The sequence below is a fragment of the Python bivittatus genome, unplaced genomic scaffold (assembly GCF_059951505.1).
Source record: "Python bivittatus isolate LINGU-HERP-01145 unplaced genomic scaffold, Pbiv_v1 ctg000960_np1212, whole genome shotgun sequence".
Classification (NCBI taxonomy): domain Eukaryota; kingdom Metazoa; phylum Chordata; class Lepidosauria; order Squamata; family Pythonidae; genus Python; species Python bivittatus.
The window spans coordinates 15,826,722-15,854,377 of record NW_028277124.1 but is presented as its reverse complement, the minus strand read 5'-3'; the positions used below and the strand labels follow the sequence as shown (position 1 = coordinate 15,854,377).

Genomic DNA, 27,656 nt, shown 5'->3' with positions numbered 1-27,656 from the left:
CCAGGGATAAGGGCGCCTGCGCGCCTCTTTCGGTGAGCCTCGCCACCCGTCATGAACGCGGAGAACTTCCAGGCCGGCGAGAGGCTGGTGAACGCGGCCTACGTGCGGCAGGGGTCGCAGGGCCGCCGCGCGCACGAGCTGCGGGTACGCGCGCTGCTGGAACAGGTACTGCTCGCTGGAGCGGTTGGGAAGGAGGGAGGGGGCCGGTTTCGGCGGAAGCCCCGCCCCAGGATCGTCTGGCAGCGACTCACGCTGCGCTTGCTTGGGCTGCTTGTCTCGGCCGGTCAGTCCTTGGATGGGAGACCACCAGGAGAGCATGGGGCCTCCACTAGGTTCGCCTTTTCGTTCTCTGGACTGTCCTGCGAGGTCGCTGAAGTAGGGAGTGGCGTGAAAGTGGCAAGAAGGGATGTTTTTCTGTGCTGAGCCAGAATGGGGGGGGGGGGTTTATGTGGGTTGGTGAATCCTGCCACAAGTGAGAGGCGGACCCTCTGTGGTTGATTGAATCGACCATAGTGAAAATAGTGACTAAGTGGAATGTATGGAAGAAAGGGGGGTGATGTTGATATAGTACATTAATTTATGCTTTAAGTATAACGTGTGTCCTGCTTAAAAGCACACAACCGCTGGATTCATACATTATACAGAACTGTGGCTTGATTAACCTTGGTTTAGCAAATGTATCTCAATTGCCTTAGCTGAGATGAAACAAACCTCGTTATGGCATTATTTTTAAGACATAAATGGTAGCTCAGGGCAGTGTTTCTCAACCTTGACAGGTTTAAGCAGTGGGGACTTCAACTCCCAGAATTCCCCAGTCAGCATGGGGAATTCTGGGAGTTGAAGTCCACACCTCTTAAAGCTGCCAAGGTTGAGAAACACTGGCTTAGCCTGGTATATGATCTTCTTCTCTCTGAATGTAATGGGAGACTTCATTAATTTGGCGCCACAGGAGTTGAAGACTAAGCTAAGTTCCCCTTGAAGGAGCCCCATCAAAACAATGGCTTGGCACATCTCGGTGACGTGCCTCGCCCATTCAGGCTCCTGCTCTCTGCTTTTAACTATTTTGCTGGAGGGGGGTCATCCTATGCCTTGTTCAGTGGCAGGGAGAAGCTTCTGCCACCCCTTGACATACCCTGGGCAATACAGTAAGGAAGATGACTTTTTAAAATAATAATAATAATAATTAAAAAAAAAATGAAGGCAGAGTGTCTCGAGCAGACTCACGTTGCAGCTGTTTGAATCCCCCCATTACTGCATCGGAAGTCTGGAAGAGAAGGTTGACTTCAGTGGGACTTTCTCTTCTGGGTCTGCGGGATGACCCAGATGATGTTAAGATGCAAGGGGTGAGGTAAGTAAATCGATGACTGTCGTTGGGTACAAACTATGATTAAGGTGCTCTGCCTAAACTATGGGCAAGGTTCTGGGAGTGCACAACACACTTGGCCTTGAATTCTCAGGGCTTACCATTTGTGTGCACATGGCCTCTGTATCCAGCATTCCACTGACCCTGGTTTGTTCAGGGGAGTGTGGCTTAGCGTGACATAGTGAGCTGCCTATAAGGTATAATCATAGAAAAAACTAGGAAATCTGCACCTGGCAGAGGAGAAGGAACATGCAAGGCTATTGCCTGCTTCTGATTTCCAATCATAAAATGAGCCAACTATCATTGCCCTAGTTTAACATGGCTGAGCCTTTTCTGTACAACATGCTGACCTGTGGTGAGTATCACTATGTTTTACTGAATTAATTGAAACAACAGCATGTACCTTTGCATACTTTACTTATATTTTGTATTGTCCTGTTTTTTTCTGAAGGGCAAATGTCCTGAAGCTGGATGGGATGAAAGCACGATTGAACTCTTTCTTCATGAACTTGCAATTATGGATAGCAATAATTTTCTGGGCAATTGTGGTGTGGGTGAAAGAGAAGGAAGAGTTGCATCAGAGTTAGTTGCTCGTAGACATTACAGGTAAATGCTGCTTTTTCAGGTGATTTGTTTTGACCAATATTTATTTTGACATTCCTCTAGTTTATTAACACAGGATGCCAAAAAATATAGTCACTTCATTGTTGCATCACAAATTATGCCATTATACTCATACTGTGTTCAAGAATACAGGTAGTCCTCGACTTATGACCACAATTGGGACCGGAATTTCCATCACTAAGCAATGCGGTTGTTAGGTGAAACATCACGTGACCGCACCGCTTAGCAAAAGCAGTTCCAGTAGTCCCAATTACAGTCGTTAGGCCAGGATAGCACTTTCATTAGGCCTTCTCCTCACCTTCTCCTGCCCTGCTCACCTTTGCTTCAACTCCCCCCACCTGCCTATCCCCCCCCATCTCTGCCCTTTTTGCTGCCCTGCACTCTGCTGCCTACCCTGCTGCCCACAGACCTTCGCCTTCGTCTTCCTCCTGCTGGGATCCAGGTGCTGGGTGAGAGTGCAGCCCTGGGATGTGCGCAATGAGTGTGGCAGGGTGGTGGAGCCTCGTCTGCCAAAAGGAGCTTGCCAGGCCCGGCTGGGGAGGAGGCAGCGGGACAGCGCAGCGCTCTCCGTTGCCTGGCGAGGCAGGAGAGCTGGTGGCGGATCCCCAGGCGATGGTGGAGGCTGTGCGGGAGGCGCTGTTTGGGATGGCAACAGAATTAGAGGAAGCAGAGGGACGCAGGCTTCCCGGAGGCGCAGGCAAGGTCAGTGCCACCAGAGCCTACCCGCAGGCCCTCTGCTTGCTCTCCTAGCCTTTCTCCCGTAAAGCCGAAGCGCCCCTGGAGAACCGGTCTGCGGGCTTCAGCACGTTGGAAGCTGCTGGCTATTCGCGAGGCTTCGCAGGAGGGAGGCTGTGCCAAGAGTGAGCAGAGGGCCTGCGGGTAGGGACTATTAATGTGAGCAGATTTTAGCATTTCCCATAATTTACCCAAATTTGGTGTTTCCTTGCTGTTCTATTAACAAATACTTTGTAGAATGGAATCAATCTGGAAGTGATGTGTTCTTTTTTTTTTCCTAGTTCAATTTAGTTTTATAGTCGAATCTTTATCTTATATTAATAAGAACTAGATATTTCTTTTCCATTATGTGAATGCAAACTCAACTGAGTTGTAATATCCTGCAGAGATATGGCATTATGGTCGCGGCAAGTTGAAGTGACCCTTACAACAGGTTAATTGCTGTTAATATGAAGAGAAGCCAATTGAAATTGGTTTCATTTTAAGAAAGCAAACTGCCAAGCCAGCTCCATCTTAATGGTCCTAGGTCATCAGCTACTTGATGGTGCTACTTTAAAGTTGCCCTTCCCAGTACATTGCAAAATGCATGTTATTTTGCTGTTTCAGACAGTCTGAAATTGTTGTTCTACCTGCCTTGTAATTCAGATAAAAACCCTACTTAATTAGGCTGTGCAGGGCTTCATTTGATCTCCAAGAATTGCTAGGAGCACGCAGGAACACTTTTTGGAGAGAGAATCAAAATACTGCGTATCTGTAGTTCTTAAAGTGTTCAATTAATACACTTGAATGCAATAAACTAACATTGATTTTCACAAATGTTGGCTTAGCTTATTAGGGAGGAATCCCTTAGTGCTTTGCTTCTCTCTCTTACAGGAGCTCCTTGAGAAAAGAAAAGAAAAATATCCATGTCTGCCTCAGGTTTCTCTCACTTGTCTGGGCCGTAGAAAAAGTTTTCTTTCATCTTTCATCACCCTTTGGAGAGAACAGGAAGTATTGCGAGGACCTTGCAGGGTCTGGGCAGTATCGAAGTCTGGCCCATGTTGTACAGTTTCCAGAGTGTCCTATAAGAGAGGAGGAAAACAAACCTAGATTGCTCTTCCACCTCCATTGCTAATATTAGAAAAACGCTTGGTTCTCTCTCTCCCTATTTGCCAGACTGTATTACAGCAGGAAATTCAAGGAGGGTCCTGTAATCCTTATAATAGGGTGCTAAGTATAATTCCATTTCTCTTGGCTTTATCTCTTCCCACCTGAACTTTGTGCCTACAGTGCAGTGTGTTGTATCGCAGCTTCTGTGTAGTGACACATTTTGAATATTAATATTTTGTGATTCCAAAATTGTCTTACTCAGCAGAGTAGGAATTCTCAAGTGTTAGAGGGCCTCCGTAGCCCTACTCCTAGTTTTAATAAATATGCTCGCTGGCTGCTGTGTTGCCCAGCCGAAGGGCCATTAAGAAACAGACAGTCTTGTATTATAATGTCCTGTGGGTGTGTTTTCAGTCCCAGGCAGGCAGTGAAAACAGGGAATGCGTGGTTGCAGGCTTCCTTCATCTTGATGAGGCCTAAGTTATGGCAGTCTGATAAATGTGGGACAACTATGATACTGGTAAGTATGGAAATCACAAAGCCTTTTAAAATTTGGTTTGTGATGCAGAATTTCATCAGCTAAATCAGAGGGCAAAATAACATGTAAATGAAATACCAATGCTACGGTGAAGTTTATTTCTACAGAAGCAAATTCCTGCTCCTATTGTAGGATTCCTATTGTAGTAATGTTTTTAATTAAGGTTTTATGTATTTATATATTTTATGTTTTTAAGGTCTGTTGTGAATCGCCCAGAGTTCCCCCATTGGGGGGTGATGGGCGGTTGAAAATTTAAATAAATAAATAAAGTTCCCCTTCCTGTCTGGAGCCATTGTGTGGTCCACCAGCCTCAACCAAAGAAAATTCCAACCTATCAGAGTAGATCTGGGGGGTAATTTTATACTTCCCCTACAATTTCACCAAGAGGAACTGCACCTCTATCAGCAAGATTTCATTGCATCCAGTCCTTCGTCTTTCAAATTTTAAATGTTACGTATTTTCACCAATATTCTGTTTTGTTTCCAGATTGATTCATGGGATTGGAAGGTCAGGAGATATATCTGCTGTCCAGCCCAAAGCAGCAGGCTCTAGTCTCTTGAACAAATTGACTAATTCAGTTGTCTTGGATATTATAAAGCTTGCTGGTAAGTATGGAGCCAAGTTTGTGTTTTCTTGGACAAATGCACACAAATCCCTTAAAAGTTCAGATTTGAATTCTCATTTTCCTTGCAGGTGTCAAAACAACAAGTAGCTGCTTTGTGGTTCCCATGGCAACTGGCATGAGCCTCACCTTATGTTTCTTAACCCTGCGGCACCAGAGACCAAAGGCAAGATACATTATCTGGCCCCGTATAGACCAGAAATCTTGCTTCAAATCAATGATTACCGCAGGTACGCGTGGTCTTCAGAGGTGGGAGCTGGTGGCCTGCACAGGATTGAATTTCATCACATTGCTTTTTTTTTTTTTAATGTGCATGCTATAAGCATCATTGTGGAAGTGGACAGCAATAACATGTTTCAACTAGCTGGAGGATGCATTAAATGGGGTCTATCAACTCTGTTTTTTAGACTGAGTACAGCTCTTTCAGATGCATTACACACGGGTGATTTTGAAAGGTTGTGGCAATAGCTGGCTTGCTGTCAGGTTTCTTCTTAACTTAGTGCTTATGAATGGCCTCTACCCTAATATAGCCTGCTGCTTCCGCAGTTCCTTTTTTACTCATAGCATAAGATGTGTTTTTCTCTTTTTATAAATTTTAATTATGTATTTATTTGTTTTAATTTGTTCTAAACCACCTGGAGTCCCCCATTGGGGGGAGATGGGTGGGGACAAGTCTGCTAAATAGAAATAGAAATAAGATATGTTATCTAAGTGTCCTTTCGAGAGCCAGCTTGGTGGAGTGGATAAGGCCCCAGGCTAGAAACCGGGAGACTCTGAGTTCTAGTCCTGCCTTAGGTACGGGGCCAGTTGGGTGGCCTTGGGCCGGTCCTTCTCTTTCAGCCCTCGGAAGGAGGCAAGGGCAAACCACTTCCGAAATCTTGCCAAGGAAGCTGCAGGGACTTGTTCAGGCAGTTGCCAGGAGTCAACACACTTGTAGGCACTTAAAGAAAAGAAAAGGAAAAAAGTGTCCTTTAAAAAAAAAAAAGTCATTCTATTGCTTTTTGCCATTTTAGCAAAACTTCCAATGTTCCAATGATATCAATAAAGGAGTGAGAAAATAGGGAATTTTATAATGGCACTGGCCATAAGTTTTTATCACAGCTAGCATTTTAGCTGGCATGTCCTGACAGGACAGTTGGATCTCGTGGCTTATGTAGGTATACTTTGGGAATTGCAGGGATGGCAGATACATGCAGCTTTTGGAGCTTGTATTGTCCTTGATTTCATGGTTTGGTCATTCTCTTCCTTTGAGAAAGCCTTAGTCAACTGATCTCATTCCCTATAAATCTGGTTTGTGCCCACGCACCCAGAAAGGATTCAGGTTGAATTTCTCATACCTATTTTGATTTTTGCTCCTTTTAGCCAATTGCTCTTTGTTTACTTCTTTATCTAAGTACATCTTCATTCATTTATTCATTCATTCATTTACATTAAATTAAAAAAACGAATCTCAGAGTTCAATGCCTATATTTTTATTGCAGTCTAGGCATGAACATTTTCTCTAGACGTGTTCCCTCCTTCCCTTACAAACATACACGCATCCCACAGCCTGGTATTTCACTTTTAAAGATTGCTTTCTTTTTTTCTTTTTTTGTCCACGTGCCCTCCTTGATCTTCCTCTTTGTAGCAATTGAAATATGAAGCAAATTCTGTGCAGTAACAGTAGCTCAGCTTCTAGCTTTGTAGGGCTTTGTATAGGTGGGAGGATGTTTGGATGTGGTTATATTAAAATAAATATCAATTTATGCAGTTTCGTCTGAAGCAAAGTTTTATATATATATATATATATATATATTTTTTTTAAAGAGGATTGGCGTTACTAGTTCCTCTTCCATAAGTATTAACGGCTGGAAACTAGTCTGGCTGGATCACTCTTGTTTGCTGCTTTTTCTTGTATTCTCTTGGATGGTTGTTGTTTTGACAACACAGTTGCTTAATCAGAATACATGTGCTAAGTTTTCCCTAATTGTTTTTGTATAAACAGGACAATTCACATGCACCTCCCTACCAATTCTCCACTGTTTGTTTGTTTTTTACTTTCAGATAGTAACAGAGATGCCTTCAAATAAAGGAGAGCTGCATTGTTTTCAAGATCTTTTTATTCATTTGTGGGACATCTTTTTATTAACACATTGTGGGGCAGTGGTCAGAAAGGGAGTACCACATTTTTTAAATTGTCATTCTCCCCCTGCCCCATCTTAAGTCTTCCAAAGTAGAGCGAAAGGAAATCTTTAGTAGAGGGGGCAACTAGATAAGCAAAAGTCGGCTTTATAACTCTCTGCCTTACTCATTTAACCTATCGTGAGAATGTTTTAAAGTTGTTGCTCTCTGAGCTTGGTGGTTTGCTTGCAGACATTTCATTACCCCACTAGGTAACATCATCAGTGCGAGTGATGGGGGGTTTGCTCCTTGCTTATATGCAGTAGCTTGCCCTGCCAGTGTTGGTGGGGGTGTGGTTTTCTCCTTGGTAGTTCCTTGATTAGGGTATTTTCAAATTCAAAATTATATGACACATAGTGATGCCCTGGCTTGTTGTACTAATTCTGGGGCCCCAAATGTGATACCCATGCCTACCTCCGTTGATTCCCATCAGGTTTGTTGTCTTTTGCTTGTTGGACAGGTCACTTTTTTTTAGCGTCAACGGTGACTTGGTTGTTCCATGACTGGTCCCACCCACCGGGGCAGTCAGTTGTCAAGAGAGGAATTTTCTTTGAGTTCTCCAACATACTTACAACTTTCCAAACATGTCCAGTGGCCCTCAGATGTTGGGTATCTTCAAAAGGAATGCCTGCTTGTATGCAATGTCCATAATAAATAATCTTAAATTTCAAAACTAGTTACTGTCATACATAAATAGAACTAAATCAAACAATGAACTGGAAGGGAGGGGGCTGCAGATGAAAGATTTAATTGCAGAAGGACCCTGGATGCCCACTCATTCATTTTTTTTGTTGGCTGGACTAGGTTTTGAGCCAGTGGTGATAGAAAATGTTTTAGAAGGTGATGAACTACGTACAGATCTCCAGGCAGTGGAAGCTAAAATCCTGGATCTTGGGGCTGATAATATTCTCTGTGTTCATTCTACTACATCATGTTTTGCTCCAAGGGTACCTGACAGGTAAATAAATCCACATGAAAATGTTTGGTAGCTCTAAGCGTTTGAAGGTGGTGGTGAAGCTGCTGGCAGTAAGATCTGGCAGAGCTTCAGTCGGAGAGGGATGAGGGAAGGAGAGTCCCTGGCTGTTGCTGGCTGCTCAGATTCTGGAATGGGCTAGGGCAGGCAGTCAAAACATGGTACTAGTAGGTAGAAAAACAAGTTTTGATCCAAATAAGAGTAGAACAGGATCAGGTTAATCAGAATTGGGATTGGATTCTAGGAAGGTGGTGTGGGAGGAGGGGATGGCCCAGAATAATGATAGGAAAAGATGGCTTGAGAAAAAGTGGGGGAGATTGGGCCAAAACAAGGTTGCACACAGTTGGAGGTCAATGGAGAGGACCCTAATAACCGTTTTTGAAATAATTTGCCAGATGCTTGATATTGTTGCCCATAAAGCTCAGGCACCTGAGTTGGCATGGAGCTGGAAAGAACCTAATTCCTGAATTTGAGAGAGAAACACGCAATACCTTTGCAAATACTCCCCCCCCCCCCCCCGACAATCTGAACCACAAGAACTTCAGGCAAAGCAAAAGGCATTTTATTAAGGGGGCTCAAGTCTTTATATAGGGTACAGAAACAAATGATGATGCATCAGAAAGCAACAAATTGAACAATAAAAGGCACTGAATAGATGTGAAAAAAGACAGACACCCTTAAAATATGTTGCATCTCTTCCTTTCCCACCCACTTGTTTTTTTAGCACTTGCAACTTTAATCAAGGACTTCAGAATACAGCCCTATTGTTTGATTGATGTCCCTGAAAGGGCTAGTTTTTGCACATCAAAGGAAATGGCTTTGGCTCAGAGGAAAAACATGGTTTCCTAAACTTCAAAAGGAGGCATGGATGCCATGCTAAAATGCTTTACCTTTTCCACCTTTATTAAAATGCTAATAATAAAGCCTAAAATTCTACATAACAATATGACTTTTTCATTACAATACAAATAATTAGAAAAATGTACACATTTTAAGGCGGATTTTATTGATGTTTTGGGTGAGGCATAGACGCAGTAGAATTCCTTTGATAGTCCTACTGCAGGCAGTGCGTTTTATGTTTGTATCATTCCCGCATCAAAGCAAAATTTCCTGCCCATTAAAAAATATTATGGCTTCGAGGATGGATACACTGACTACACCTGGACCATCCTGTAAAGGGAAAAGCTCTGGGGAGGGTTGAAGGGGAGTACGTTTATCTATCTGAAGAAGTGGGCAGGCTATAAATATATGTGATAAATTGTCAAAGGCAAGTGCCATGCTAGGGGTCATTAGAAAAGGGATAGAAAATAGAACAGTCAGCTTTGTAATGCTTTTATATACATCTGTAGTATGTCTACACCTGGAATATTATCTGTGGCTCTGGTTGCCACATTTGAACATGGATACAAGAGAGCTGAGAAGAGGGCAACTCAAACTATTGGGGGCTCAAATGAGAAGAGGTTAGAGGGCTTAGGATGGGGAAGGAGGTGACTGAGAGAGGATGTGGAAAAATCGGACAGGAGGATTTTCCCCCCTCTATCAAAATACTAGCATCAGGATTCATCCAGTGGAGCTGGTTGGTAGGAAATTTGTAACAAATAAACCAAAATCCCTTTTCCACACTGCACATATTTAACCTACAGAATACAGTGGTACCTCTAGTTACGAACGCCCCACTTACAAATTTTTCAAGATACGACCAGCTCCGGCCCCAAAAATTTACCTCGACTTGCGAACTCACCTTGACTTATGAACCGGATCCGCGGCCATTTTCCCGTCCGTTCCACGTGGTCTGCGGCCGTTTTTCTGCCCTGCTGCGTGGTCCAAGGCCATTTTCTGCCCCTGACACGTGGTCCGCAGCCATTTTTCCGCCCCTGACACGTCCACGGCCATGTTTCTGCCCTGCCGCGTGGTCCACAAACGCCGGAACGGATTAACGGTAATTACATTGAACCTTATGGGAAAATTTGCCTCGTGTTGCGACCAATTCGAGTTGCAACCAGAGTCACGGAACGGATTAAATTCGTAACTCGAAGTTCCACTGTATATAATCAAGGGAGATGGTTATTGCCATTAAAATTCAATGGTTTTAAAAAGGGAGTGGATAAATTCATAGGGGATCGATCAGTCAAGGGCGATTAGTCTTGAGGATTTACTGTTATCTCAGGGTTGGGGGGCTGCAGACCTCCATATGCCGGTTGCAGTGGAACAGTAGTGGGAAGGGGCTACCTCAATCTCTCCTGCTTGGGAGCACCCCAGAGGCATCTGGTTGCTGGTTATTGGAAACAAAACGGCAGACAAAAATGGGCTTCAGCCTTGGCTACTCTTTTTAAGTTCTTAGAAGGAATTCCTATGATTAGGAAAAATTACATGAAAAATATCAAGGGGATATTGCATAAAAGAAGTAAGACATCTGACAGAAGACTGTTAACTTCATTTATATCAATAATACTGTTGGTACTTAATTTGGAGGAAGGTAATTCTAAAAGAAGTGCATCTCTTGAAGACCTAAAAGTAGGATGAATCTCACCTCATCAGCTCTTGAAGCTATTTGTGGATAAGCAGCCTCACCAAATGTTGCTCCAGCTAGTTCTTTATTCTATTGGTTTGATAAATGTATATAAAGTTCCATTAAGCCCTTTTATTCTGAACAGTTAAATCAGCAATAATTAAAGATCTTTTTTTTTTAGTTTCATAAAATACATCAAAACTCATTCTGCACACTATGTCAGCAAGATTTACAGTATATGAAATAATAGCAAACTCTACTTAATAAAATATTGTAGATAAGAGACTTGACCCCTGTCTCTCTCTTCAAGGTTGAATTATAATTTTGTTGGTGATTTGCGTTTGTACATGGAAGATGAGCCAGTGACTAAGCGAATCAATTATGATTGCAGTTACAGCGTAATGAGAACCTTTATCCTTCAGGTTAAATTGTCTTTCAAGGCATGTGGGTAAAAATGTTCTGGAAATAATTTTTCTTATATGCAAATAGGTATCTTTGCAATCACGTTGTTACAAATACAAGGAGAGATTTTAGTTTTCATATTATAGAGTGATACTAATAAGACTTTATTAATGTTGTCACTTGACATAATTTTTAGACGTTTGACCTACATTGCTACATTTTCCACATTGCTATGGAACTTAACAATCAAATTGTCATTTCTGGATCTAAATGCATGGCAATTTATTGGTACCATGGTATCTCCAGTTATTGGATGAGTGTTCCCATGGAAATCTTAGCATTTTTGTGCATTTAGAGTCAAATAAAAGTCAACAGTCCAAGTAATTTTTTTCCTTTTACTCTAAATGAGTTTGGCTAGTCTAAATTGATTTTTTTAAAATATAAGATTGATTTATTGATGTGCTATATATTTCTGCAAGAGAACCATGAAAGCTTCCAAAACTGGGTGGAAGAATTGACTAACTTGAAGTCTCTTACGATGGAAATAAAACAACCTGATCTAAGGCCACTGTAATTTGCCTTTTGTTCATCCACCACCATTTTTCCCATTCCATCTATTGTTGTGCTCACTCTTGTTCCGGAGACTATGAATTTAAAGTATCCAGTGACATTTGTAAGACTTTTTTGTTATTAAAGGACTGCCGTCAATCCCTGAAGGTCACACGTTTATCTTTTCGACAAATTTCCCCAATGCTGCAACTTCAGAAAATAACTTTTTATATATTTCTACATTGGTTACAACATTTTGTCTAGGGATCAGGTCAACACTGTTCTGCTTAAAAGTGTGCAGTATTGTTTTCCATTAATATACCTTTAAATATAAAGAACATTTAAACTGTATTTCTCCTAGTCAGTAGCTCCATTGAAGGAGGGGAGGTCTTGTACCCTACTCCAGCCCCCATGTTTTAGGCTATAAGTTGTTCTCCTTATATAGTCTATATTGGTTTGTACTGGTCAGTGATCAAGATGGTGATGATGATGATCTTCTTTGTTCTGCACTGAGGCTTTAAATCTTCATGCACCCACTTAGCTAGACCCAATATGTTTTATTCCTGAACAGGCGTTCATCAGATAATGTGATTGCTCTACAAACCATGCCCAAATTAGAGTTGCTTACATCCATCAGTTTCATTGTCTAAATTAGTCTAACTTTGTATTAGAATGTGACCTCTATTTGTCCTTGAAGGGAAGATATCCATGCTATGGTTGGGACATGAAACTGAGGATCATTAATTGTTTTGAAGCATTTTTCCTGTTGATTTTACTTTGTGCTTAGTAAACTAATTATAACACTTAAAAAATGGAGAACTCAATATACTTGGATTGGTACTTATTTCCCTAAACTAGGACTAGAAATTATTCCCTTGCTGTCTGGGGTGGTTGGTAATGTTAATGGAATACTTGCACATGTACATTCTCAAAATGTTATCACAGCATGGTATGGTATGGCATCATGTTTAAACAGGGCCACTGTATAGTTCAAGTATATGTCTGTTACTCTATATTTTTAATAACAAGGAGAGGTTTAAGTGTAGGGTGTTTTAGTAGGCAAAATTAGATTTCCCCAACTGGGTGTTCTCTCAGTGCACAGAAGGTAGCTTCCATAGTTCCCAGTTAGCAGACTGAATTATTAGATTTACAGTCAAGGGCCTCAAAAAGGTTGAGAACCTGACCTCATAGGAGCTTAAATTCTAGTACCTAGCCTTCAGTTAATATCATCTTATGAACGCCCACCTTTGGACTGGAAATCCTAGTTTCCATAATTTACTTAAAATAGTAACTTCATCTGACTCTTAAAATTCAAGTTACACTTCATTCTTCTTGATCCAGGTGTAACATCCTGTTTCAAAATATATAGAACTTGCCCACTCTGATTTTTCAGTTCTTGCCTTTTCGCCTGAATTTTAATTTTATATTTGCAGATTGGAGGAGTTGGCTGAGATTTGCATGAAGTATGACATCCCTCACATTGTCAATAATGCTTATGGAGTTCAGTCTTCCAAGTGTATGCACCTCATTCAACAGGTAAGGTGTGCTTACCTCACATGCTTCCTTGTTACTTTACTGCCACATAACATATATATCAATCAATCAATAGCAACTTTGTGTTTGTAACTTTGCCAGTAAACTTAATTTATTTCCAATGAATGAATATTTATTTATTAATTTTCTTCAGTTTAACTTGTAATTTTGCAAAGTTTGTGATCTGAACCACTGTTAGTACCAGGCCTTCATTTTTGCTGATTGAATAGAGCTTGTCCATCATTGCTTGCAGAATATATAGTCCATTTGATTTTGGTCTTGCTCAAAATTAATAAAATGACACAGTATACAGTGCTTCCTTTTTCACAGATGCAGAAGATGTGGAAGTTAAACAATTCTATGATGACTTCTTACAACCTCTTGTTGAACAACATCAGTGAAAGACAACTTATTAATTATAAGAGACTGAAATGCTACAGTTGGGAGTAAAAGAGCATTCTGATTAATGGGAAATGTTTGCCTTTGTGTATCAAATTAAGTAGGATAAAGACTAGTAGAGTTTTGCTAGGAGAATTCAATATTTATAGTAAATACCTCGTTCTAAGACATGGATGTCAACCAGATGAGCAAGACCAAAATCAAATGGACTATATATTCTGCAAGCAATGATGGACAAGCTCTATTCAGTCAGCAAAAATGAAGGCCTGGTACTAACAGTGGTTCAGATCACAAACTTTGCAAAATTACAAGTTAAACTGAAGAAAATTAATAAAATCATCAGACCAACAAGTTAGGACCTCAGCAGTATTGATTATGGGGTAAAGGTAAAGAACAGATTTATTGGATTATATTTGATAAATGGAGTGTTTGAAACACTCGAGTGAAATTCATGACATCTTTAAAAGTTGAAGCAAATAAAAAAATTGAAAATATGAAAAGCAGAGGAAGATGTAATGGCAAATAGCTAAAGAAAGGCAGAAAGCCATAGGTAACAGACACAAAGGAGAATTCACCTAACTAAATGCTGAATTTTAGAAGACAGCAAGAAGATTCAATGAGTTATACATAAATAAGCAGTGCATAGAAATTGAGGATAGCAGTCAGATGAAAAGAGCAAGATGTTTATTTAAGAAAATTACAGAAAGGTGACATTTTATGTAAAGATGGAAAAGATAAAGATGACAAAGATCTACTGGAGTAAACAAGATACAACAAAAAGATGACATGAAGATACAGAACTACTATACAAAAAGATCCCAAAATCAATAATACATAAAAAGGTTTGATTACTGAACTAAACCCAGATATTCCGAAAGGTGAAGTTTAATGGATCTTAGGAAACATTACTAACAATTAAGCTTCAGGAATTTATGAAATACCAGCAGAACTGGTTACAATTTTACAGTATGATGCAATTAAGGAGTTTCACGTGGTGTGTAAGCAGGAATGGAAAATACAGGATCAGTCAAGGCACTGGAAAAGATCATATTATACTCCAGGACTTAAAAAAAAACACCTACAAGGAATGTACAGATCGCCGAACAATTGCACATATGTCCCATACTAGTACTGTAATACTCAAGATTTTGCAACCCAAACTTCAGTGAGACTTGGAAAGGGAACTGCCAGATGTATAAACGACACAAAAGAGATGGCACCTGAGATCCCATTACTAACATCCGTTGGATAATGGACAAGGCAAGAGAGTCCTAAAAGGAGGTCTAGTTTTGCTTTGTTGATTGTAGACCATAACAAAATGTAGACAGCCCTTAAAAGCATGGGTGTAGCTTATCTGCCTAATGAAGAATTTGGGTGATGGAAGCAATAGTTAGAACAGAGCACTGAACATCTAAATCAGTGTTTTGCTGGCTGGGGAATTCTGGGAGTTGAAGTCCACGCATCTTAAAAGTTGCCAAGTTTGAAAGATATTGATCTAAACGGTTCAAAATTGAGAAAGGAGTGTGCCAAGGTTGTATTCCATTATCTTATTGAACAGGGTTTGTAGTCTGGAATGTCTGTTCCCAGACATTTCCTACATTCTTTATTCTACATATGCTTCTCCCCCACTTCATTTTTGGAGATGGCACTGTATTAAGAAGAAAGAAGAATTCTTTTAATTTTAGCTGTGCTGGTCAAACTTGTTTTTCATGTCACCTTAAAAAGGCTTTAGGCACGTATTTCTTAGGACTTTACAGTGCTACAGCTTCAAGGTGCTTCAGAAGCACAAGACTTAAGGGACTCATTAAAATAGCTGCGTCTTTTTTTAGGCTCACCCGGCTGCTGCAAGGGAATATTGCCAGATTGTATCCAGAGGGTTGCAGACTCCAAGTATTAATGGCTTCATTGTTTTATCCTTAGGATAACTTATGTGATCATCATTTGGTAAAAGGCCAAACACGTGGACTCTGAGGAGAATGAAGTTTTAAGTTTCCTGATCTTGTGTATGGCTGTAGGTGCTCAGGTCATAAAAGATGCAGCTTGTGTCTGAAGGGTGTAGAAATTAATAACTTAAAAGGATGATATTCAGGAAGACTAAAGGAAAGGGAAGCCTGAATGACTTGAAATATAAGCCTTTAACCGCTGCGCTACTCTGAGGCTGGACGTAAAAGTAAGCATTGTAGGTTGCCAGTTGATTAGCCACATCCCAAGCTGCTGCTTTGCCATGTTGCCCTTCCATCCTGGAGCCACTAGGGAACACCGCTCCCCTGCAGTCCATCCTTCCAGTGCAGCCTGTCCCCACAGTTTGAAGTGTTGTGATTAGGGGCTCCCAAATGGCAGCCCCATCCAGCATCATCCAGTTTGACTTACCAACCACAAGAATTAGAGGAGGTGTTGTTGTCGTCATCGTCATCGTCATCTCTGTTCCTTTCTGCTGGTGTTAAGAGTTTTTAGCTGAATTGCTTTAGGCTGCTGCTATTTTTATGTATTTATGGTTGTTGTTTTTTTAAAGCTTGCCTTCCTGCCAATTAGAAGCTTAAGCTAGCTAAATCAAAGATAACATACAAATGAGAAAACGGTTTAAATTATTATTAATGTAACTTCTTAAAAGACCTGGCTGAACCAGTCTTAACCCCTTTTGCAATGGGTTCCTAACTGTCCGTGCTGCAAGACTCAGCCCTGCTTAGGTGACCAAAGGAGTTCACATCCTATATTCCAGCCCAGAGTCTGACTAAAGTGGGTCCAGATGATCAGAATCCTCCAGAGATACTTGGAGTTGTATGGCCATCACCTTCTCAGCCACCTTACCTCAAAATGATGTATTCAAGACCAGCCAGTTGTTGTTTTTTTTCCCAGTTGCTTCCATCACCCAAATTTTCCCAGTTCTTATTTAAGTGAAGCAAATACTTTCCTTGCAGCGAAGCTTTAATGATCTCTCTTAGCCTCAGGATCAGACCTATGTGCCATTTGTTCTTTATACTTTATTGTTTTCATTGCTCCAATGCTTTTCTCTTTGGTTTTTACAACTTCATAATCCCACTGGACAGTTTTGTTCAAAGGAGGGAGATTAGAAGCATAATAAAGAGGTGTATGTTATGTTCAGTGTAACAAAACAATCTCATGGTCTTACTCGGTGATATTGTTCCTGCCCCAGATGGGAATAGCAGTAGCACTTAATGCAGTGTTGTCCAAACTTGGCCACTTTAAGATGAGTGGACTTCAACTCCCAGAATTCCTCAGCCAGCCATGCTGGCTGGGGAATTCTGGGAGTTGATGTCCACTCATCTTAAAGTGGCCAAGTTTGGACAACACTGACTTAATGCATTTTGCTGAAAAAGAAACACCTACATAGACCACATGTGGCTTAGTACATTGTGTGAACCCAGCTTAGGTTTATACCATAGAAAGAAGCTTGATCAGTTTCATTCTCTTCCGGTTTTTGTGCCTGTCTTTTTAGGGAGCACGAAGAGGCAGGATAGACGCCTTTGTGCAAAGTTTGGACAAAAATTTTATGGTTCCAGTAGGTGGTGCTATCATTGCTGGCTTCAGTGACTCCTTCATACAAGAAATCAGCAAAATGTATCCAGGTACCTAGTTTTTAAATTGATTTTTGGAGGGTGGAAATGGCTGTAAAAAATGTCCCAAGAGGGTTGTTTTCGCAATGAGAGCAGAAATGATTGATGTCTTTCTTTTTCTCTAGGAAGAGCCTCGGCCTCTCCTTCATTAGATGCGCTCATTACATTGCTGAGTTTGGGCACAAAAGGATATCATCAATTACTGAGAGAAAGAAAGGTAGCATTTCAGAATTAATGGATCTGAGATTGCAGTTTTCACTTACAAGATGCATATAGCAGACATTTGTAGAGGTTCAGCTGCTGTGTTGAGCAATCTCTGAACTCTGGTTTGTTTTGATTTTTTGCAAGTGGCAGCCAAAGGTAGAACAAATCTTAATCTCTGGTGTGCTACTCTTTACATTCATAGGTAAGATTAAGAGAATGTGACTTACCCAAGATCATCCAGTAAAAACGATCTTATCATTGACTTGCTAGTTCTGGATTCCCAAATTAGCTAGGTTTCGTTCTCTTCACATCTTCTTGATTTGCTCTCAGGTTGGAAATCTGTGCTGCAGTGATGGAAAAAGAGAGAATTGGTATGAGTGCCTCGGCTGCTCTGTCCCGTCTTATGAAGTGTATGGTATACACATTGATCAAAATAGATTTGGGGAAGGTCTTGCAAGATCGCTAGCGACCATCCCACTTCTCCCCTGCGAAAAATAAGTAGAATTTAGGCTAAGAAACATTTCTGCAAGGAACCGTGTCAGTTGGTATTAGCAGATCTAATCCGATCAATAGGATACAATTTTCCTATTCTTCCATAGCTTAAAATGATAAAATGTAATCACAAGTGCACTTTCAGTGTAAGATTCAGCAACGTACAGGGGACAGCTCCTCCATGTTGAATTGGTGTTGAATTCTGTGTGTTTTTTCAGAAGGGCATCAAAACCTTCAAAGCCTTAGAAACAAGAGGACAAAGGTTAGAAGCAGCTGTTCTGGTTCTACACCCATTTCAATATATATGATTCACATTCAGAATGAAACCCATTTAATTCCCGGTCCCTGTCTTCTCTACTTGAGTCATCAGAATCAGATAATAAAAACTATTTCTGGACGATACCACTTCAAATTATTGTGGGCGGCAAGACAAATGAGTGGAATTTAACAAAATTATAACCCAGAACATTAACGCTGTGGGAAGAAGGATAGGGTCAAATTGTCTCGCCACCACTGCACTTTCCCAAAGCTCAGAGCCATTTTGGAGCACAGAAATACCAGTGATAAATTGAAAATTAGGTTTTGGTGTTTTTATAAAATAACATTGAAACTTAGGCTCTGAGTTTACACACAGTCTATTACTTGGGTTGAACTTAACTCCTTGAATGCTGAATGTATACATTTATCCTGCTAGAATATAAGAGGAGGGAGTTACAAGAAAAAGATACTTTGGTTTTGACAATCTCTAGATAGAACTTGTTTTTTTAGCACTAATAAAACTACAAAATAGAAAACATACTCTTCAACAGTAGGGAGGTGAAAAGAATGATAGTATGCAAACTTTGTATACAGATTTTTCTTGCTACGAAGCCTTTAATAAATCAGGATTCTATAATGTCACAACCTTTCTCAGATTCGTATTACTTCAGTGATTGAATCTCATGACTTATGCATCTTTAGTTCTGAACCCTTTTATGCAAGCTTAGTGCTATTTTACCTGATGAGACAGAAACAAAATGGCAATGTCATCTGAAGCAGGAGCCCATATGATTCATAAGGGAAACAACGGTGGCATTTGTTCACTTGCTTGTAAAGTAAAACACACATTCAAAACTTTAGTAGTAAGTCATTGCTGGAAGTAACCTCTTAACCATGACAATCTTTTCCACATTTCCAGCTGCTCTAGGAATCTTTTGATATTGAAGTTAGACTAATAACTCTTAAATGAACTACAGGGGGATAATAACATACCCACGCTAAATAAATTATCCACGGCTTCTGCAAATCCAGAGTACAAGCAGGATAGGTCATTTGCATGCTCCTATCAATTTATTGTGTATGGCTCTGATCTTACCTCTTTCCAATTAGATAGAGAAAAGTAATCAGGGCAGGAGCATAATTCTGTTATGTCCGTATCTGTTATAGCTGGGCTGGTCAGTCACGCCTAAAGCAGAAATCTGGCCTAATGCCTGCTATCACAGGAGGCTCCCTATTTTGTCTCTGTATGAGTCATTGTGATGCATTTGCCACCTCCTTGTAAAGAGGCACATTACAAGTTACTTGCTCCAAGAAAAGTCATGGGGTGCTGGGCATCCAGGTGGTAAGAAGTTCCTAGTGTTTCTCCTAGAAAAGCTCTTGAACATTGAAAGAAGGAGCTGCTATGTCTATTCCCTTCCTCCATCCTGAAGGTTTATTTTGATGGTGCGTGCCTTCAAGTCAATATTGACTCCTGGCGGCTGCCTGGACAAGTCCCTGCAGGTTTCTTCGCAAGATTTTGGAAGTGGTTTGCCCTTGCCTCCTTCCTAGGGCTGAGAGAGAGTGGCTGGCCCAAGGTCACCCAGCTGGCTTCGTGCCTAAGGCAGGACTAGAACTCCCAGTCTCCCAGTTTCTAGCCTGGTGCCTTAACCACTACACCAAACTGGCTCTCTCAATTAGGGTATTTACGTTGGCAATAAACAAACACTGGAGAATATTAAAGATCGCTGGGAACTATAAATTGGCAATTGGTGGGTAGATAATAAAACTTCAAGACCATACAGCACTCAGGACAAAGCCTTAGCTATTTCACCATTTCAGTCCAACAATTAGTTTGTTCATCTAAAGTGTAGTTTTGCTGTGTAAACCCACTTCTCAAAATGTTGTAAATCTATTGCTGTTAAATATGTGGAAGAAATAAGGCTTAATACTTCCACCTTCCTTTTGGGGATGTATTTTGACATGTTCCTGAATGATAAAATTTAATAGCCATGGTTTATACCGTATGCTCTGTGAAAGCTAGGTCACAGCTATTATGTTCTCAGGAAGAGCTATTTATAGTTTGACTCCAAGTACACTTTCCTGTATTGGTTCCACTATGCCTACTTGGGGCGGGGGGGAGTCTATTTTTTCAATAAGGCAGTGTTTTCCTTTTCCTTCCTTAATCCCCAGATCAATAATACATTGCAGATCATCTGAGCACCAGTGAATGAAAACCTAGGTAGCCTTCTGCAGAGGAGAGGTTAATCTCCGCAGCAGAAGTAGACAGTTCTGCAGATTTCTCCTTCCACGTGGTACAAATGAGCATTTTATTAATGCGCTCCACATCTCTGAACAGTTTCATGGCAGCCTCTTAAAGCTGGTCTTTTCTAACATCTCTTTTGCTTGAAAATATACCTGTTGAGCAGGTAAGATGCAACAAACCATCTTTTTCCCTATTTCTAGTGTGCTCGCCCTTCCTTTCTCCCTTCCTTTCTCCTAAATTCTTTTATTCATCTTTATTGCTGAACAGGGACCAAAATGCAGTTTTTCCTCTTCCAAATCCAACAACCTTTCTATGGAAACACGCTTTATCTTGGTAGTTATTTTAGAATACCGTTCTGAAATAAGAGTACTTTCAAAAAAGCTTTTCCTATTCAATCTTCCTGTTTCAAATAGATACACAATTTCATAGGCAGCCTAGAAGATACCGTGTTCTGTGTTTTCGTTTTCCTTACTGTAAAAAGGAAAAATCTGAACAGTGGCATTAGATTGTTAATACAAGGGCCCTTCTCTATGGAAGCCCCCAGACTATACGGTGCTTCTTCCAGCACAGTTCTGATTTGAAGCTTGGTCTTCTTGAATGCCTAAGGTATTTCATATTTGTTGGAAGCACAGTTAGAAGTCCCAGGCATTTATTATATTGCAGCTCCAGCATCTTGCTGGCCACCAGTCTGGATCAATCACAACCTGATGGTCTTTTGGATAATGTGGATAATGACTTGCAAGGGGAACCGAGATGTTTCTGTGCTTGGACAGAGCAGCTGAACGCTCTGCTTGGATCGCCGTTACTATTTTTAAGTTGTTAGCCAGGCTTCCTAACTTCTTAGTCTGTTTATAAAACACCAATCCATAATTTAGTGTTTCATTTGACTAGCTTCAGATTCTGTCCTGACAGCCAGTTTGTCCACAGCCACTGACTTGAGAAGTCTTCTTACATGTGGTTATTCCATTAATGTGAGATCATAATCTATTCCTTTTTTTGCTCAATAGAAAAAATGCAATTTAAAATCTCCTGGTTGCACAGTGGTTCAAATCCACTCCATTCTAATAGTTAAAACTCAAGTGTTGAAGGCTAAAAGAAATATGGCTTGCTTTTTTGTTCAAACTTGCTACTTGGACTTGCTTAATTTACTGCTTCACTGTTTTGTTTTTTACCAACTTTCTCCACTAGAAATTTAGCTGACATTTTAGTGCATAACTTGTTTAATATTTCTCCAGCATGATAATATTCTTTTGTGTCTGGGTTAAATATAGGATAGGCAATGTAGAAAAATCAATAGAATTCAGTTACATTTTTAAAGTAAGACTTGTGCTTGGCGTCATCATAAATTCTTGACAAAATAGTACTCGGTATAAAGGACTATTAATTTATTGTACAGCAAATTGCTTAGCTAGCTGTTTGTAAGATCTAGGAGCTCATTACAGTGAAAAGAAGTCTTAAATGTAGATCCTCTAATGAGTAAGAGCTGTTTGTTTCATTTTTCCCTTGTTTTACTTTGTTGAGAAAAGTTGGAGCGCTGTTTCCCTGATGCATACCTAGATGGACATCAGTGGGGCTATGGAAATCTCCCTTGGTCCCTTCCAAACTGGCTTTTTACATTAAAACCAATTTTTAGAAAACGGAACCAATTCCAACATCATCTAGATTTCTAAGGATGCTTCTGGATTTCATCTGGGCCCATACGTGTTCTCAAAAAATAGAAATGATGGTGGCTGCAACTGTAAAAGTGCCTGTATGGCAATAAAATGGACAGAGATAAATAGGATAAAATGGAGCATCTGGCAAATAGGAAGAGGGTTCAAGATTGTGGCAAGTAGAAATCCACGTTCTGGGTCCCCCATGGCAGTTGTTTTATACATGGCCAAACCACACCCATCAGCCATTTTGCAAGAAGACCCCCAACATGTTCTCAAAATCTCAGTGTGATCCTTGTGCTCAGCCATTGGAATGTATCTGTCCAAGATGTATATTATTCCTTGGCATGAGCTAAGAGTATGCTTTTTCTTCATTTCATCCAGATTTATACCTGGGAGGGAGAAGGGGGAGGAAAGAATCTGCCAAGTGGCTATCTTTGGGGAAGATCTCTGTTCAGCCAAAAATTGGCCAAATTCTTAGGGCAACAACTTCATTGACTTCATCACTCTTCAGAAATTTTCCAGGGTTCTCTCCTTTTTCAGGTGAATGGAGCTATTTCACCCATTTGTTTGAATTGAGATAGAAATCATGTTCCTACTTGGGGGAGGGGAGGGACTATTCTGTCCTTCCCTGTCTACTTGCTGGTCTTGATCTCTTCAGTCTCCACTCTGTCTTTCTCCATTTGTCAGTCTGTTTTTCTCTTTCCCATCTTCCCATCTTTCTTCCCCCTCTCTTATCTGTGAACAAACTCATACGAAAACAGGAGAAGCACTCCCAACATTTTATGCTTAGCCCTGTTGCCACAGCAACCATTTTGTAGTCACACCCATGGCAGATACTTTAAGATGGGTGTAGAGTGGTGCCCAAGAGTCAAAGCAGGCGGAGACATGCAGCTCTTAAGATTTGAAGCTTTTTCCAGAGACTAGCAAGACTCAAAACAGGTTGTTTTCCCTTCTGTTTTTCTCTAGGAAATGTTTTCCTACCTTTCAAACGAGGTGAAAAAATTAGCAGAAAGCTACAATGAAAGATTGTTGGATACACCTCACAATCCTATCTCTCTAGGTAAGGTTGGCATCATGGAATGGTTGTAAATGCATAAAAGAGCTGCTGATTCCCCTCCTGGAACCGTATATGGTGCATTATATGTCAGATTCAAGGCAGAATGACTTTCAGCCACTGCGTATCTGCTGTTATATAGGAGAAACTGTGTGTCCTGGTAGTTTCATTCAAGCCTAATTATCACAGCGGTTCTCTTTGCACTGCATCCTGGTATGCCACTATGGATGCCATTTGCCCACTCTTTTCAAGTGCAGTTGTGAGCACAGCCAAGTCCCAAATCATCAACAGCCTGAGGGATCGGCCATTCATTTATCTGCCTGCTGATTGCTAACTCAGGCTGCCCTGTGGGCCTCCTTAGCATCAGTAAGGCTGCTCATGAAGAGTTCGCTTGGAAGAGTGTAAGGCCCAGCTCGTGGCATGAAATGTGGCCCTGACACATGGCTCTCCATTGTCAGTCTGTCTCAAAGTGGTTGTTTGTGATCTTTGAAGGGTTAAATGGTTGCCATCAAGATCTCTGGTGAATTCTCTTTTCCGTTATAAGTGTGTGTGTTCACTCGGGTGGGATCCTGCTTTGTGATTCCTCATCCTTGAGATGAAATACATAGGTTTTTGCATAAAGTATTTGTCTTTCCAAAGGCATTTAGGGAGGAGATTTAGAGTTATTTGGATCCTTGATGTAACTTTTGTTTCCTGTTTTTATCTTTTTTGCTCATTTTACATTTCAGATTCAGGTGTTTGTTTTATTACTTTAATTTGTACATTTTATTTGTTAGCTGCTTTGGCTGTTTGCACATAGAAAGCTGGAATTAAAATATTTTAAGATTAAGGACTGCACAGGCATCTTCTATCAGAGAACCACATGGGGCTTGCCATTTTGCATGACCTGCCAAGAATCGTAAATAAAGTGAGCTTTTGAAATGTTGTCTTTTGTAAAATTGTGTTTGAAAAACTGAGGTGTAATCAACCTGATTCCCCCAGGTTCCCTATATTAAAATAGCTGCAACATTGATGCAAAACTCTTCTAGGTTATTTTGCAGTGTTACAAGGATTAAAAAGGTAACTGATGTAAGATTTTAATTCATAATCAAATTTGGTGCTAACTATCTTTTTCATGAACAGTCTGCTCTGGAGGGTGTGGGATGTTTAGCATTTTTAATTCATCACGTTTATTCTTTCAGAAAATGCAGTCATTGTTAAATTTCAACTTATTTTTGAAGGAATCAGAGTTACTGCTGGTTATAAATATGCAGATCTAAATATGCAGATCTGTGCTAAATTATCTCTCCACCAAGAACATAGTCTCCTATGTTTGTTGCTCTTTGGTTGTTAACTACATTTGTTGTGTTGTGGAAGATGACAATGCTATGTAAGTATTGGCAAGGAGTATTGGGGATGTTCAAAACATCCCTTGTTTGAGATGGGATCACTTCCGATAGCCTTGAAAAGATTAGTTTTGAGATCGGAATGTTTCACCCTCAACATTTTTTGCAGTCTTCTTGTGAGCACCTAATTCTGATTCCGAGGCTTTGGTGAATATGCATATTTAAATTGATGCCTATGTAATACTGAACCATGTCAAGAGAGTGAGTGGAATTTCATTGGGTCTGGAAGGAAGAAAAGAAAAAAAAATGTACAGCTTTGCTGCTGACTCTTGATCTCTTAATTATGGGTTGAGACAATGGCAGAATTATATCTGCTGTGGCCACAATGTGCTGAGGCCTGAAATATTGGATCTTAAAAAAAAATCTATTGTGCTTGCCTTTTTGTGCAAAATGAAAAATAATTTCTTATACCCATTTTTCCTACTTGCCATTCTAAATGATGTTCTCCAGGGCTGCAGAGCACCTGAGATTCAAGAGGAGAAATGCATACAGCTATTGTTACATATGACACTAACCCAGCTATTTGTATTTTCAGCAATGTCACTCAAAGAGCTAGATGAACAAAACCCTGAAGCTGTTACACAGCTTGGATCAATGCTTTTCACCAGACAAGTTTCTGGAGCAAGGTCGGTCCGTTTATTAACATTTCAATTCAGGAATATCTCGTTTCATAGCCTGGTTGTGCCCTGGGGTCCCTTGTGAAAATCTGAGCCTCTCAGTTATTGTGGTCCTTGAGATCTTAACTTTTACTATTTTAATCTTTTATAATATTTATTTGTACGGCATTTGATTGTCTCATGCCACGTGCATGGTGGATTGTAATTGGCCTGGAGACAAGTTACAGGATAGTAGGCAGGTTTTAAATAGTCTATAAATAAATAAATAAAAATATCCAATCCACAGTTCAGGTTATCAGAGAACTTATTCTCTGAACTGATCTCGAAGACATGCAGAATCTGTCAAACAGAGCATACACAGCTTAACTACTGCATTTTTTACTCAGAAGTAAGTCCTACTGATTTTAAAGGAGCTTACTTTGGTGCAGATCCACAGAAGATAACACTCTTAGTGGATTTCATTTCCTTTCATTCCTAGGACTGAAACCTAACTTATTCCAAATCAAGTTCTGCTAGAAATGCATTTTGACTCAAGTTTCTTTGCTCGCAGGGTGGTTTCCCTTGGGATTCTGCAAACCGTGAGTGGATATACTTTCAAAGGTTTTATGGCCCATACAGACAAGTACCAGTGCTCCTACCTCAATGCTGCTTCAGCCATTGGAATGAAGAAGGAAGATGTAGATATGTTCTTGAAAAGGCTTGATAAATGTTTGAAGGCTCTAAGAAAAGGAAAAGACCAGAAAGATTCACCTATGTTGAACATAGATATTGATTCTGATATGGAAAAATGCAACATAGAAGGAGACATCCAACATTAGATTACTAAAAATTATTTCCAGCTTAGAATGTTTTTTGATAGAAAAATAATCAGATGTAAATGACCTCAGGGCATTCTCCTACCAGACGTCCCATTAAAATGAATGGATACACCATTGTGTTCGCTTACTTGGATTTATGGAAGAGATTGTCCTACCCAAAAGGGCTCATAGATCACAGATTTAGACCTATTTTAAGCAAAACTATAGAAGCCCTCCATTCCATGTAGGATTCATATAAATCCATTTTAAATTTTGAGAGCTGAGTTGATCATCTAAAACAGGGTTTCTCAACCTTGGTATATGAATTCCCCATATGCTGGCTGGGGAATTCTGGGAGTTGAAGTCCACACATCTTACTTGCCAAGGTTGAGAAACCCTGATCTAAAATCTTTTTCAAAGGAATTGGGACAGTTGCAAACCTCCAAATCTTCGTAAGCACTGTGTGCAGGTAAGCATCTCAGAGATTCCCATATGCCTTGCTTTTGTCAAAATAGCAAAAAACTATTTTTTTTTAATGGTGCTTCTTTTCTTTTCTTCCATATTTTAGCAGTAATTCAATGTGACGTTGAAGTTTGGTCTTGTTACCCCAGCTAACCATTCTCTGTCTCTGGGTAGACCCTGGCATGGTAACGTTACGTCAAATTGCCAGCTGTCATTATCCTCCCTGGAATTTGAGGTGTAGTTGAGAAGAAGGTATAAACATGAAGGCTAAATACTTTGCATGCCAAATAAATGAATAACTTCTAGTGGCACAGCATACGCTATTGGCAATGGCTGCCAGTTCAAAATTACAAAGGTTAAAACACGTTGAGAGCAAGAATGCATGCTCAAATCCTACTGTTCCCCAGATCAAGAATAGGCCTGTAAACACATTCAGATTAAAATGGTTACAACTCTGCCTCTCTTTAGCATTTATTTAGTTATTTAAAACATTTATATAGCTGCCCATCTTAAAACCAAACTCTGGGCAGCTCACAGCCAAAACAGTAGAAACAAACATTAAAAACAGAAAACATTAAAACCAAAAAGAGAAAAAAAAGCTTTGTCACATTCCCAGTAGGGCTGTCCAGTACTTTACTTTAGTTCCTGAAAGATACTTTGGAGTGTCGGGGTGCAAACATAGCACCTTCTGGCGACTCATTAAAGTAGCCACATCTTTTTCCAAGGTTGAATGGCAGCTTGGGGGAAGACCCAGCAAGGTTTAAGGGATTGCATGCTGGTTCTGTATGTGCCTCTGCTTTCTTGGGACTGAATCCAAACTGCTGTGGAGCCCTAATTACCTGTCCATGGGTTCGCATGCATGTCCCTGCCTCAACACACTTTTAACCCTTGTTTGAGCCAACTTGGTAAAGCGGGCTTCCTACGTATATTATTTATATATAAAGCAGCTGTAATATTCATTGGTAAATAAATGGAACAGTCCTGTCAGTGTTGCCAGAATCACAAGGCTGTTCTCAGGTGAGGGAGCTCTACCTCTTGTTACTCTCCACCCTCCTTTCTTTTTTATGGGAAAAAGCCCTCTCCATATCATTTATTTTGAGCCCTCTTCTACAGGATTACATGAAATGTCACGGCTTATCTCATTAAGGCATCTACTTCATCAAAAACATTTAGCCACATTTCAATTCAGAAAGCAAGTCCCAGTTGGTGAGGTTCTGCCAGTGGGCACAGAACAAAAATAGAACTTTTCAAAGACTATGCAAGATTATTCTGGGCACCAAAGAATCTTTTGATTTGTTAACATTAAGGCTCTTCAATCTGACTGACTGTTGATTGCTTCACACATGACCAGTCTCAACTGATGTCACCTTCAGGTTTGATTTGTCTTCTGATCATCTAAAATAAATTAAAACTAATTTACCA

At 40.3% G+C, this 27,656-nt stretch overlaps 1 protein-coding gene across 1 annotated transcript; it reads left to right on the top strand.

The window, feature by feature from the left end:
* Positions 1–27,656, top strand: SEPSECS (Sep (O-phosphoserine) tRNA:Sec (selenocysteine) tRNA synthase). Its single transcript, XM_007438122.4, has 11 exons — positions 1–165; positions 1,815–1,969; positions 4,833–4,951; positions 5,040–5,198; positions 7,933–8,086; positions 12,995–13,097; positions 16,951–17,080; positions 17,194–17,285; positions 22,886–22,979; positions 24,894–24,984; positions 25,526–27,656. Exons 1-11 carry the CDS (start codon positions 52–54, stop codon positions 25,791–25,793), a joined length of 1,479 nt encoding a protein of 492 aa, XP_007438184.1. The 5' UTR covers positions 1–51; the 3' UTR covers positions 25,794–27,656.

Excerpts from the sequence above, each read along its gene's own strand:
- SEPSECS (XM_007438122.4), top strand. The coding sequence starts at position 52 with ATGAACGCGGAGAACTTCCAGGCCGGCGAGAGGCTGGTGAACGCGGCC. Across the intron at positions 4,952-5,039 it reads GGATATTATAAAGCTTGCTG|GTGTCAAAACAACAAGTAGC; the intron begins GTAAGTATGGAG and ends TTTTCCTTGCAG. Across the intron at positions 17,286-22,885 it reads AATTACTGAGAGAAAGAAAG|GAAATGTTTTCCTACCTTTC; the intron begins GTAGCATTTCAG and ends GTTTTTCTCTAG.